The sequence below is a fragment of the Vigna unguiculata genome, chromosome 3, assembly GCF_004118075.2.
Source record: "Vigna unguiculata cultivar IT97K-499-35 chromosome 3, ASM411807v1, whole genome shotgun sequence".
Lineage (NCBI taxonomy): Eukaryota > Viridiplantae > Streptophyta > Magnoliopsida > Fabales > Fabaceae > Vigna > Vigna unguiculata.
Genome location: NC_040281.1, coordinates 57,661,005 through 57,674,157, shown reverse-complemented (window position 1 = coordinate 57,674,157; position 13,153 = coordinate 57,661,005). Strand labels below are relative to the sequence as shown.

At 28.0% G+C, this 13,153-nt stretch overlaps 1 protein-coding gene across 3 annotated transcripts in view; it reads right to left on the bottom strand.

The window, feature by feature from the left end:
- Window positions 1–1,388, bottom strand: part of LOC114177804 (DNA-directed RNA polymerase 3, chloroplastic) — a 30,055-nt gene extending 28,667 nt beyond the window's left edge. Inside the window, exon 1 of one of the 3 annotated variants that reach the window (XM_028063349.1) lies at window positions 653–1,388. In XM_028063349.1, the coding sequence (XP_027919150.1) occupies window positions 653–1,327 (675 nt within the window). In that variant the 5' untranslated portion in view covers window positions 1,328–1,388. The remainder of the gene's footprint in view (window positions 1–652) is intronic. The other 2 variants (XM_028063348.1, XM_028063347.1) reach the window with 2 other exon arrangements.
- Window positions 1,389–13,153: the final 11,765 nt, after the last annotated feature.

Genomic DNA, 13,153 nt, shown 5'->3' with positions numbered 1-13,153 from the left:
ACTTTTATTCTAACGTTAAATATACTTTAAAAATAAAAAATAAAAAATAAAAAAGGAGAAAAGAAGAAGAATGGAAATCAACTATCTAAATGTTAAAAGTAACTCCTCACACTTCAACATCACAAACGCATAATAAATCATCACAACATCACAACACATTACACATTTCATATTTCTATCGTACCTTTAGTTATATTTTAAAATTAAAAATAAACAGAAACAAACTATTAATGCTAAAAGTAACTCACACACTTCAACAGTAGAAAACATTAAAAATCACACATATATTTTATAATCACCCACTATTTTGTATTCTTTTTTATATAACAACCCTTATTAATATTTTTTTTCTTATAACATATAGATTGTCTGTTTGATATTAATAGCCATAAAATTCATTTTAAAATCTTGCCAATTGTTATGATAAAGTCCATTAAAATATTAACTACCAAGTATTGATTATAACAGTCATTCAAAACAATTCTTACAAAACAGTTGCATTTTTACATAAAATCCTAAAAAAAAAAATGCCAAAATAGTCTTTTAAAAATTCAAATCTCAATCCAACACACTCTTTACCGCTTTCTTGGCCAGAAATAACACCTCCCTTCAATTGATAAACCAATAAAGAGGAAGTTGTCATATGATGTACCTCCTGTTCCACAGCCATACCAATCTGAACAGCAGCATCCACAAGGAGAACACAACCAGCATGATGATACTCCATACTCACCAAAGCCATCAGCTTGTGCATGACAATTACAGCCAATTTTGCCGCAGGCAATGAATCAATGTGGGGTGCAAATGCCGCTTTGTGCTTCTTCGTCCTTTTTGACTTCTGCTCTGCCTCTATGGCCTCTTTGAGAGGGTCAAACCACCCCAAAAATAGAGCCTTTACGTGAGGCAAATTGGGAATCAGATTCTTCTCACGCATTTGTCTCTCTATCTCTCTGTACTCCTCCACCATATTCTCCAACGCTTCGGTCTCCATTTGAATCTGCCTCCTCCTCAGCAAATTGTGCTTCTCCTCCTCAATATCCTTCATCAACAAGTCGTTCAAAATCCAAGGTGAGTCTTGGATGAATACCCTCTGGGGTGGGTCAGGGGACTCGGTTTGATAAACCCCATTAACTGGTTCGTGACAATTTTCGAGTTCTTGGACGAAATTGTGGTTGAATGAATCAAAGAGAATATGAAATTGAGATCTTGAGGGTTTGATTGTTACTGGAATAAAAGAGGAAGGAAAAAAGGGGTTAAGTGATTGAGATTTTGTTGGTGGGGTTCCCCTGTGAGGGAGAGGGGTGGGAAAGAAAGTTGCAAACCCCATTGAAGCCAATGTCTGAATAGTGCAGACAATGTTACAAGAATGGCAAGAACATCAAACCTTTCTTAAACCCTTCCCTTTGTGTTCTATTTTTTTTTTTTTGCCTTTTTCAAGATTTTCTTTTGTTTCCTTTTAAATAGGTATAAATACACATTTGGTACCTAATTTTCTTAAGAGGTTCAATTTGTTCCTCTCCGTTAAGTTGGAGTTAACACCGTGTCAAGCCATGAAATTTTTATTTTTTTTCTAATTTTTTCTCAAAAAAATAATTTTTTTTCTCAAAAAATTATTTTTTTTTTCAAAAAATTTTAAAAACTGCCACGTGTCAGTTTATCATCGTGCCACGTGGCAGCTTACAAGCATGACATGTGACAGTATAATAGTTGTTTTCAATTTAGTATCCCAATTTAAATTTTTGGTTCAATTTAGTACCCAAATTTTTTAAAATGATCTAATTTTGTCCTTTCCTATTTTAGACCAAATTAGTAAATAAACTTAATTATAATTTATATAAACATGTTAAAATAATTGTTTTGAATTTATACATCAGATCACTACACCTAAATATTCAAATTATTTTATTTTTTACAAGTGTAAAAAATTTCATGTATAAAAAATTACAAAGGTTAAAATGAAAAAAATAAAATAATTTAAGTATTTAGGTGAAATGATTTGATGTATATATATTATAAAAAGTTATTATAACATGTATATATAGGTTGTAATTAAGCTTATTTACTAATTTGGTCTCAAATGGAAGATGACGAAATTGAATGATTTTAAAAAATTGGGTACTAAATTGAAAACAACTATTACACTGCCACGTGTCATGCTTGTAAGCTGCCACGTGGCACGATGATAAACTGACACGTGGCAGTTTTTAAAATTTTTTGAAAAAAAAAATTAATTTTTTGAAAAAAAAATTAAAAAAAAATAAAAATTTCATGGCTTGACACGTGTCCTGTACGGACACGGTGTTAACTCCAACTTAACGGAGAGGACCAAATTGAACCTCTTTAGAAAATTTGGGTACCAAATTGAACATTCCTAAAGTTCGGGTACCACATTGAACTTTCCGAAAAAGTTTGGATACCAAATATATATTTATACCTTTTAAATATGATGATGCTTAAATTTTACGGCAATGTATTAAAATTTATAGGACCCATTAATAATGTGTTATAACTAACATTTCTTTTACTAACTCTCTATTACTCAATAAAATAAAATAAAAATTTATTTTTATGTCTCCAAGATCACATTTATTTACTTACAAAATCATATTTCATTATTTTATTTCAATATTTTAAATATTTTATATTTTCTTCCGTCTTTCTGTTAATAGTTATAAAAAAATATTATATATTTTATATTTTAAAATTATTTAATAATTTTATAATAAGTTAAATTATATGTTTGTTGGGAAATATCAATTTGTTTTTTTAATTTATCTTAATTTAGTTTTTATTTTGAAAATTTGGTTGCAATCAGATCTTTCTTTTTAGTATTATACTAATGATGTTAAAATATACGTCACGTGTTGTGATTTTTCATTTTTTTGTTTTTTATTTATGTTTAGAAAATTTTAAAATTTTGTTATTTATGTCAAACTGATATCGTATCATGTGACAGTGACAGTGTCACGTATTACATATCACTTTCACGACACATATCAAATTTTTGTCTAAATTCGATCTCTTTGTTTTAATTTTATTTAAATCTAGTTTTAATTTAACAATTTTGTCTCTCTCTAAATTAAAACAAAATTTAATTTTTATAATATTATACTAATATTTTATTCAAATTGATATTTTAACAAAATTAAAGTTATATTAATTTATATTTCATATACAACTTTATTTAAAATTGTTTTTAAATTTTAAATATTTGTTTTAAATTATTATAAAATTATTTAAAATATAAATTCAAATAAAATAACAATATTAAAGTATATGTAACAAAAATCAATATAAACAAACTTTGATGCAAAATTCAGATTTTAAAAGAGTTGAAAGTTGATAAATTTATTTTATTTAATGAAATGCAATTAATAAACACTAGCGTAACAAAGGCGTTATCGCACATTTGTGTATGTATTTTTTAAATATATATATATATATATATATATATATATATATATTAAAATTATATTTATTAAAAATAAAGTGAAATATATCAGAACAAACACTACAAGAAAAATGTGAATTACCTACAGATAATTACATACGGATATGGATCCGTACGTAAGTTAGTTGTTACATACAGATTTTACATATGGATCTGAAAAATCATTTACATACGGATTTTTCCGTATGTAATGCTAAATAAATTTCGTCTCGATTTGCCGTATGTAAAATCCGTATGAAATTTTGGCGCGTGAGAGCGGGAAATTTTGCGAAGGATATTATCCGTATGTAACGGTATAAGAGTGGTAGATAATTTTTAAAAACTTTTACCTACTGATCATACATACGGATCTGGAAATAATTAATTAATAAAAATTAAAATCCAAAATATGCTTGTACCCTATCTCGCGCTCACTACTCTCCCTCCCTACAAAATTGGAACTGACTCACCCACAGAGAAAGAAATCTCTTGCGCTCGTTAATCTCCCTTGCTCATTTTCGCTCACCACTCTTCATCTTTCTTCTTCATTCAATCTTCTTCATTCACTACTCTCACTGTCACCACTCTTTCTCACGATCACCACTCTCTCTCACGCTCACTACCCCGCTTTCACTAAAAAAAGAAGAAGAAGCTTGTTCTTCCAACTTCCAACACTCACTCAGTCTCCTTTCTTTTGGATTTCGTTCTTCTTCTTTCAACGGGTAAGTATAATTTGCATTCCTACGTAAATCCCTAAATTCTTAAAACCCTAAATCCCTTTTTTCTTTCTTACAATTGGCATAGAGCGCACTACCGTGGGATTGAGGCGAGTTGCTGCGTTTTGGGAAGATTCACAATGCTCTAAAGGTATGTTTCATAATTTCAGTGTTTCCTTTTTATTTGTCTATGTTAGTTGCAAAGAAAATTGTTAATTTGTTCAAAACCCTCGATAAGAATTATGGGAGGAAGCTGAAATGGTTTAGGAATAAAAAATCTGTGACGAGAAAATGGGTTAGGATTTAGTGGAAGTGTGGGGTGAGAGATAGACGAGAAACTGAGGTGAAGAAGAAGTATTTTGTGCCTTGTCTTCCACACTTTTATGCCATGGGGTGTTTGTTTTCCATCTCTGAAGTTATTAGTTTATTTGTGTGTTGACCCACACTGGTTTATTTTGGTTTTTGGTTAGTGATGAAGTAAGTAATCTTGTTTTGGTGGCGGTGGGACCCTTGAGGGGCTACCCTTGGTTCTGCTAACCAGCGAGTCATAGGCTGGTTCTCGACTTCTTAATTGCCCCTTAAAAACAGGGGTGCCTGGTGCAAAGTATTAGGGGTTTTGTCAATTTTTCCAACTAAACACAATAGTTCTACACTGTAGCTTATTGGTTTCAGGTCCTTCAATCCTCACCCCTTCAACACGCAACATTCTAATTCTCCTTCAACTTAATCTCTATTTTTTCTTTTCGAAATTCCTGAGACTGTGTTCTAGTTTTGTGAAATATAAACCACGCAATCATATTTGTTTATGGATGGAAGAGATAGAGTTGTACCTTACAGTTCATAGGCAATGACACGAACCTGACTTAAATGGATTTCTTTAAGAGCTATACCTCTTTTCTTTCTTCTATTAGGTTAGGTCACAGTACTTTAAGGACATGTTGGGATTATAAAGATTCATTATAAACACATAATGATACATAAAACATGTGCACGAAAGTATTCACACACACATTTATTAAAAGGATTTTAGCACTAAAACGTGACTTCAAGTCAAAAGTGCATTAACTTAAAGTTCACTTTTACTTCTGCATAAACCCATTTTGTAAATGAAAGAGAGGAATCAAAGAGATTCTTGGCTTCGAAAGCAATGAAGAGAAAGGCAAAAAGATGGGTTGTGGGGTGGGTGAGGAGGGAATCTGCAGATGAGGAGAATAATAAGAAGGGGTGGATTGTAGAGAGAATCAAACATGATTTAGAGAGAGAACAAGAACAAGAATGAGAAAATAAAAGAAACGAAAAAGAATTGTTGTATTTGCACGTGTGGAGTTGAGTTAGAAGAGTGTGTGTGTGTGTGTGCATATGAAAAAATTTGTTTGTTGTCTCTGTGGTTTGAATTCAGAAGGTAAAAGGACAAACAAAAAGACAGTTTCAAAGTTTTTAGGATAGTTAGTAACTGTCAACTTTAGTACCTATTATGTTTTCCTTGTAACTATTCCTTCCCATGTTTTCAAAATTTGTTCAACATGTTAGTTTAACTACTGGGACACTGATCCAATTGTCAGTTTAGAAGAGTGTTGAAAAAACTGATTTTGGTTAAAGGTTTTTTAAGGTGTGGTTACATCAGTTTAAAACCATAGCAGAATTATATATTTTTACTTTTACTTCTCCTTTGGAAAGTTGATTATAAGAAAATGTATAAGAAGATAAAAAGTACGTATGAATTTCAAAGCAATTCATGTTTGGATATTTTTAGTTCTTGAAAGAAAAAGTATTAATATAATGTCATTAAAACATTGTGAAAGAAAAGAAAGAATTCGCTAAATGTGATTAAAGAGGCTTTCTAAATTTTCCTATTAAAAATAATAGTTTAAAATCAATAAATATCCTATATCAATAGTTTATGCCATTGAAAATGATTATCTAACATGTTTAAAGTAAAAGTTTGTTGTGACCAAATTATTCCAATTGATTTAGTTAATTATAAGACATAAATTACGAACCTGCAAGGTTCGTCTTTTACAAAATGTTTTGGCATTTTGGGTGCTTAGGCCACTTTTTCACATAAAAATAAATCATTTTTTATTCTCTTACTTTTTGTTTATTTATTTATTTATATTTGAGTAAATCTCAAGTTTCTTATGAAAAATAATTAGGAGTATTCTTTCCTTAAAACAGTTGTAGATAATCCAGTTATCTACTAATGGTTCTTGATATATAGTTTCCTTCATCACATACTCTTCACACCCACAACACAAGAATCATCCCCATCCATGTTCAAACTTACAAATCTTACATATTTGAGTTCTTTGGAATTAAAGGGATTACAAATTTAAGCAATTATCTTAGTTTCAAAGATCAATATAACTTTCAAGTACTACATATTTTTATTTGATGTAAAAATGAGTTTATACAGAAGTAAAAGTGAACTTTAAGTTAATTGAATTTTACAAAACCACCTTATGTCTACATTGGAATATCTCTCATAATTATCTCCCATTGGCTAACTTCGTAGATAGTCAAAATAATTGTTAGGTTAAGATATTTGTATATGTCATTAACATTATATTGTTCATATGAGAAATAATGGAGTGACTTGTAAGTTAAATATTATATATGTTTTAAACTTTTAAAGCAATTTAATCTTAAGACAGGGACCAATTTAATCTAAAAGTTTTTGTTTTGAAACTAGTTAAATGTTATAGCTAGTTTTAAATCAGCTAAATTTTAAAACTAGTTCAGTTTTAAAAATGTTTATAAGTACAATAGAATATAATGAAATTTGTGTTTCGATCATTGATTTGGTAATATTTTTTTGAATAAATTATTAAGGTGAATTGGCATGTGATTTTATCATGATTCCTTTTTTTAATGGAACAATTTCTTGGTAAAAAGAGTAATTAACACAATGCCAAATTTATTCTTCAGTCTCAGATTCAACTAAAAGTGAATAATTTACTAAAATAAAACTAAAATCTGAGAATAGATACAACAAATTAAATAGTGAGTCTCCTATTTTTGAAAAATAAATAATGATATGCGATTGATAGTGAAAATCCTTTCTTGTGTACTTGTCATCCATGTTCCATTTTCCATGCACTTTGCTCCATTTGAAATAGATCTTACATTCATAAAGATGTCATTCATTTCACAGATGCAACGTCTTGATTTTATTTGTCTCATCATTTATAGTTGAAGCTCCATTTTTCTTCTTACACTTTCAATATTTCTTCAAACTTGTATAAAACTCTTGAATTTCAATACTCATTTATCATATTGATATTTCTATTCTACTTTATTATTATACAATTTTAACCTATATTCATTGCAATCTTAGAGAAAGGTGTCATGGAGGGTTGAGGACGAGGATAGAATTCTAAAAAATTTTCACTCCAAAGCATCTCATAGACTTTCAGAGATGTTTAAAGAGGCTCGAAGAGAAGGTAAGAGGCCTAATTGGATTGGAGATTCTATTTGGAACAGTTTGTTGGAGAAATGGAACATGCCTATGTATCGAGAGAAATGTGATACAGCTAAGAAAAACCGATTATCTGAGAAAGGTGGGAGTTTGCACACGGGGGGATCTATCAGCGTGCATGACCATGCTATTCGTTTGGTATGACATCTTTATATATGTCCTATTCATGTATGACGTAATAAGAATTGTTTCATTTATAAACTTTTTTGTTTCAGACAGAGGAGCTTGGTCGTGCAGTCCATGTTGATGAAATCTTTGAACAAACGCACATACGAAAGTCTACAGGGGATTTTGTCGATGAGAGATCTAGGCGGACACATGTTAGTTTCTACCATGTTTTTTACAGTTTGACACCTCAATTATTTACTATTTTAATACAAGCATTTCTTATTTGAACAGGAAGAATTTCAAAATAGATTTTCTCAAGCATTATCTGAGACTGCATCTGTTGGTGTCTCACAATCCACACCCATGGACCCTGCTGAGGAGGAGAGACTAAGGAACATATGTTGGTTAGAAGCGGTAGGTGGAAGGTACAAGGGACGAGTGTATGGGGTTGGACATGTTGATTCTAATGATGATTGTGTTGATAGTTACATACAACAGACACAAGCATCTTCTAGTCAGCAAGTAAATCCAGAGCAGATTATTCAACTTCAAACGCGACTAGCAACTAGTGAAGAGCGCATTCGTCAAATGAGTTCCCAATTTCAAACCCAATTTGATACGATACAAAATTTTATTGGTGCGATCATCCAGTATTTGCCACCTCCAGCAGCAGCGGTTGCACAAACTATTTTCCAGCAGCCAAATACTGAGCAAGGGAATCAGGCTGAACAAGAAAATCAAGTGCAACATCAACAAGTGGAACAAGATCATGAAGAAGCCCCTACTTCACCTCGTCCTTATCATGATTATTAGTAGACTTTCTTTTTATATTATATATTATCACTGCATGTTTTTGTATTCAGATTTTTGTATTTTATTGTCTTTGGATCTTTGACTTTGTTTGTTAAAACCTAGGTACGAATATTGTATTTAACAACTTTGATGTTATATATATTCCCTGCTATGTAGTTATACTTTGAATTTTTATGATAAACTATTATGTCCAGGTTTGTACAAGTGTTCTACAAAACAGTTTCATTAAAACTAATACAAGATGAAAGTTGTGCAATTTAGTAGCAATCAGGTAATTACATACCGATTCTTTCGTAGGTAATTACATACAGATATATCTGTATGTAATTACATACAGATATATCCGTATGTAATTACATACGGATTATTCCGTAGGTAATTACATACGGATAGATCCGTATGTAATTACATACGGATATATCCGTATGTAATTACATATGGATATATCCGTATGTAATTACCTACAGAATAATTCGTAAGTAATTACATACGGACAAATCCGTATGTAAATTTAGCTACGACATATTATATACGGATTTTTGTCCGTATGTAATCCGTAGGTAATACTCTTTTACCTACGGATTTTGTTAGTTACATACGGATTTTGGCTGTAGGTAAATCAAGTTTTTCTTGTAGTGAAATAAAAGAATAACCTTTGATAAATAAGAAAGAAGAGAAGAAGCAGAGACATCTGATTTTATAAGAAGTTTGTAAAAATAACGGTCAATTTTTAAAAATTTAATAAATTATTATATTTAAAGGGTAAAATCGGTATTTTAAAAAGTGGACACATAAAGGAGAATCTCCTCTATATATTATTATTATAGATGTTTAACATATTTTTTAGTTGAAATTAAGAATTAGATATATAGTTTAAATTTCTGTTTACTTTTCTTTATTTTAAATATGGTAACCATTACATGGTTAGATTTTTTTTTCTCCATGTATCTCCTTAATGTACTACTTAGTTTTTATCTTGTTAATGTTTCTTTCATTTCCTTTTTTTTTCTTTTATTTATTTCTTCGTCTGATTTTATAATAATAATGATACTACCGTATATTTTTTATTCATAAATTTTAATTAATATTATTGTAATAATAACATTTTTATTTATTATCACTATTATTATTGTATATTTTTAATTAATTGGTTGTTTTGTTTTTAATTATATATAATTTATTATTTTAATATATATATATATATATATATATAATATGATACACTTCTAATATATTATATATTAAAAAAAATTTATTATAAATTTGATAGGTGACACTTGACACTAACATTAACATGTGTCACATGTTACATTATCAAACCTGATATGAGAATAATAAAACATTTCAAAAAAAAAAAATCAAAAAAATTACAAAGTAGCATGTGTCATGTTTATTGTAAGGTAATAATAGAAAATACCCAATTGAATCGATTCATCAAAAATTTATATTTCATTGAATCAAAAATAAAAGTGAAACCTACTTGTAATTTTTCAATTAAAATAAAAACGAAAAGAGTGAGACAACTTGTCAACTCAATAAAATTTTATTTTATAAAAATAATATTACTATATATTTTTTATTCATAAATTTTAATTAATATTACTATAATAATAATATTATTATTTATTAACATTATTATTATTATATATATTTAGTTAATTGATTGATTAATTTTTAATTTGTAAGTAATTTATTGTTGTAATATATATATATATATATATATATAAATATGAATGATATAATTTTAATATATTATATAATAAAAATATTATATTATAAATTTGAGATGTTACATTTAACATTAATATTATATTGATATGTAACACTATCAGTATCACATACCTGACACAAGGATAATAACAAATATTTAAAAAAAAAATAAAAATTATAAACTGATATATAACATATTTGTAACATCGTTCGTAAGATGCTACTAAAAATATCCATTTGAATCCTTTTTAAAAAACAATTATGACTTCATCGAAACAAAAATAAAAATAGAACCCTACTTATAACTTTTCAATTAAAATAGAAACGAAAAAATTCAATCAAAATAGCAACTAGAAGAGGAATTAATTCTATAAAGTACCTATATAAATACAACTTAAAAGAATACCCTCTCTCGAATACAAAAATTAATATCAAGTAATATGTTAGTTAATCGTCTTTTGATTTGTCGAGTTTCTCAAACAATACTTTGCAAATGACATTCAAAACAGACTTTATATATTTTATTTGAAAATAGATCATGGCCTGATCATATATTGAAAACATAGGACGGTAAAATAAGTATTTTAGTTTGGTAGAGTTCCTCTTTTAATTAAATATGCAAGTGTTTGCAAAAGAAAATGCATGAAAAAGAACACGTGGTGTAGCTGCGCTATTTTTACTAACATCATATATGAACAGGCTCAAATGGATCACATTGCTTTGCTATTTCTGCTGTTACTTTCTTTGCTACTTTTGACCACTCCATTCACAATTTTTTTTCTCTTTTCCTAATCAAATTCTTCTACCCATTCAAGTAAAATTACTTTTTTTTTTCAATATGAATTTAAAATCTACATAAATTTATTTACATTATTTTGAAGTAATGCTCACCATCACCTATGTTTAGAAACCAACTTTTGAAAATATCTCAATTTTTGGATGAACTACATTACTCTGAATCAAAATATTGGAATTCAGTCCCTAAAAAATTAACCATAATAATAATATTGAAAATTTCTTTCGTACAATCTTTTGATATCTTTTTTTCTAGATACTCGTAAAACGGGTTAGGTCCAACAAGTCAGTCCATCAATTTGTGTTAAAAGGGACGGATTGGATTGAAGATTTCAACTCGTCAACCCGCTCGTCAACCCGTTTTGGTCCGTCCCGTCCAGTTTGTCAACTTGACGAGCCAAAGTACAAGTCAACCCGTTAACCTGTTTTTAAAAATTTTAAATAAAATAAAAGTAATTAAAAAGATTAATTTTTTATATTATATTTTTTAAATATGTAAATATATAATAGTATTATAATTTAAATCATTAACACCTACAAATTAAGTTTCAATTATTAGTTATAATTCAATAATTTAATGTGTAAATTTAATAATTATTTTAATTTATCTAATTAAAAACATTAACTAATCAATTAAAATATTTTAAAATATTTTATTTGATTAAATATGCATTTAATAATAATTTATATATAAATATAAATAGATTTTAAAAATAAAAAAATTAAAAACAAATTAAAAAAGTTTTAAAAAAATTAGAAAAAAAAGAAAAAAAGTAGACGGGCCAGTCCGATCCGTTAGCCCGTCTTACATGAGACAAATTATGATTGTTGGGCCATTTCTGTTTGACGGGCCAGCCTGACCCGACTCTTTTTTTACAGACTACAGACGGGCCATGCTGGTCCGTTTTGCCACCCCTACTTGTAAAAAAAAAATTGAGTTTCTTTATAATCTAAAATTAATTTATGCATAAGATAAAATATCCATCGAAATAAACTAGATTGGAAGTTTATACAAATTAGTTATATATTAATTTATATTTATTTTATTTCTTATAAGTTCCTATAAAAAATTATCTTATATCTGATTTTTTTCTCCTAAAGTAAATAATAATTAGAGTAAAAAAGTTTGAAATATTGTATACAAGAATATATGAGAGTATTCGTACACTATTCTTAATTTCATTCCCAACTTTTAGGCTAATTGGAATAATTTGATTTTAAAACAATATATTCTCTTATACTTTTCCAAATTAGCTGAAATTCAGTTGTTTTCGAAGTCAATTCCTAAATTATAGCCAAAAACAATTCCAAAAGTCAGAGTAAAAAAACACGCAAACAAATATTAGTTACACAACTACGGCTCTCTTTTTTCAATTTAAAAATACAATTTGATGAATGTTTTTGAAGTAGCATAATAATGGGTTTCCTCCACCCAGTTTATAGCTTTTAGATTTTTTTAATTGGTTTGAATCCTTGTGATGCATGTGCTTGTTAAATTTAACCTATTCCAATCAATTCTTCAAAATTGATCCAAAGTAATGTTATAAAATTCGAACTAATTATTATGATATATTAGTACTTTAAACACATTATTTTAAATAAATACAATATATGTGTAAGATATAATATGAAAATTAAATGCGTCACACTTATTATCAATAAATTAAAATGTTTAATTTATAATTTTATATTAAAAATTAAACCAAAATATATATATTTTCATTCATTTCATAAAAAAAAAGATTAATTGGAGTACTGTATTGTGATTATATCTGGATTCAAATCCAATTGGAAACTTTACCCTTTTAATATCAATGAGGCGCACGATTGGTTCCGCTCCTTTAAGTATTTCATTACACTTTGATACTTTATTTCTTCGCTTTTGCACTGTTTTACAAATATCTTCTAATATTTATAAGGAAACTTTTTCAAATACACCTCTCAATTTCATATCCTTTTTAATATCAAATAAAAAAAATGTTTTTCTTTTTAATTTTCTAATTGATTCATTTTAAATTATTTTATGTTATAAAGTAAAAATAGTATTTTGCTTGTGTTGAATAGAAAATGGGATGTTTATGTATCACTACCAATTTATAAATATAT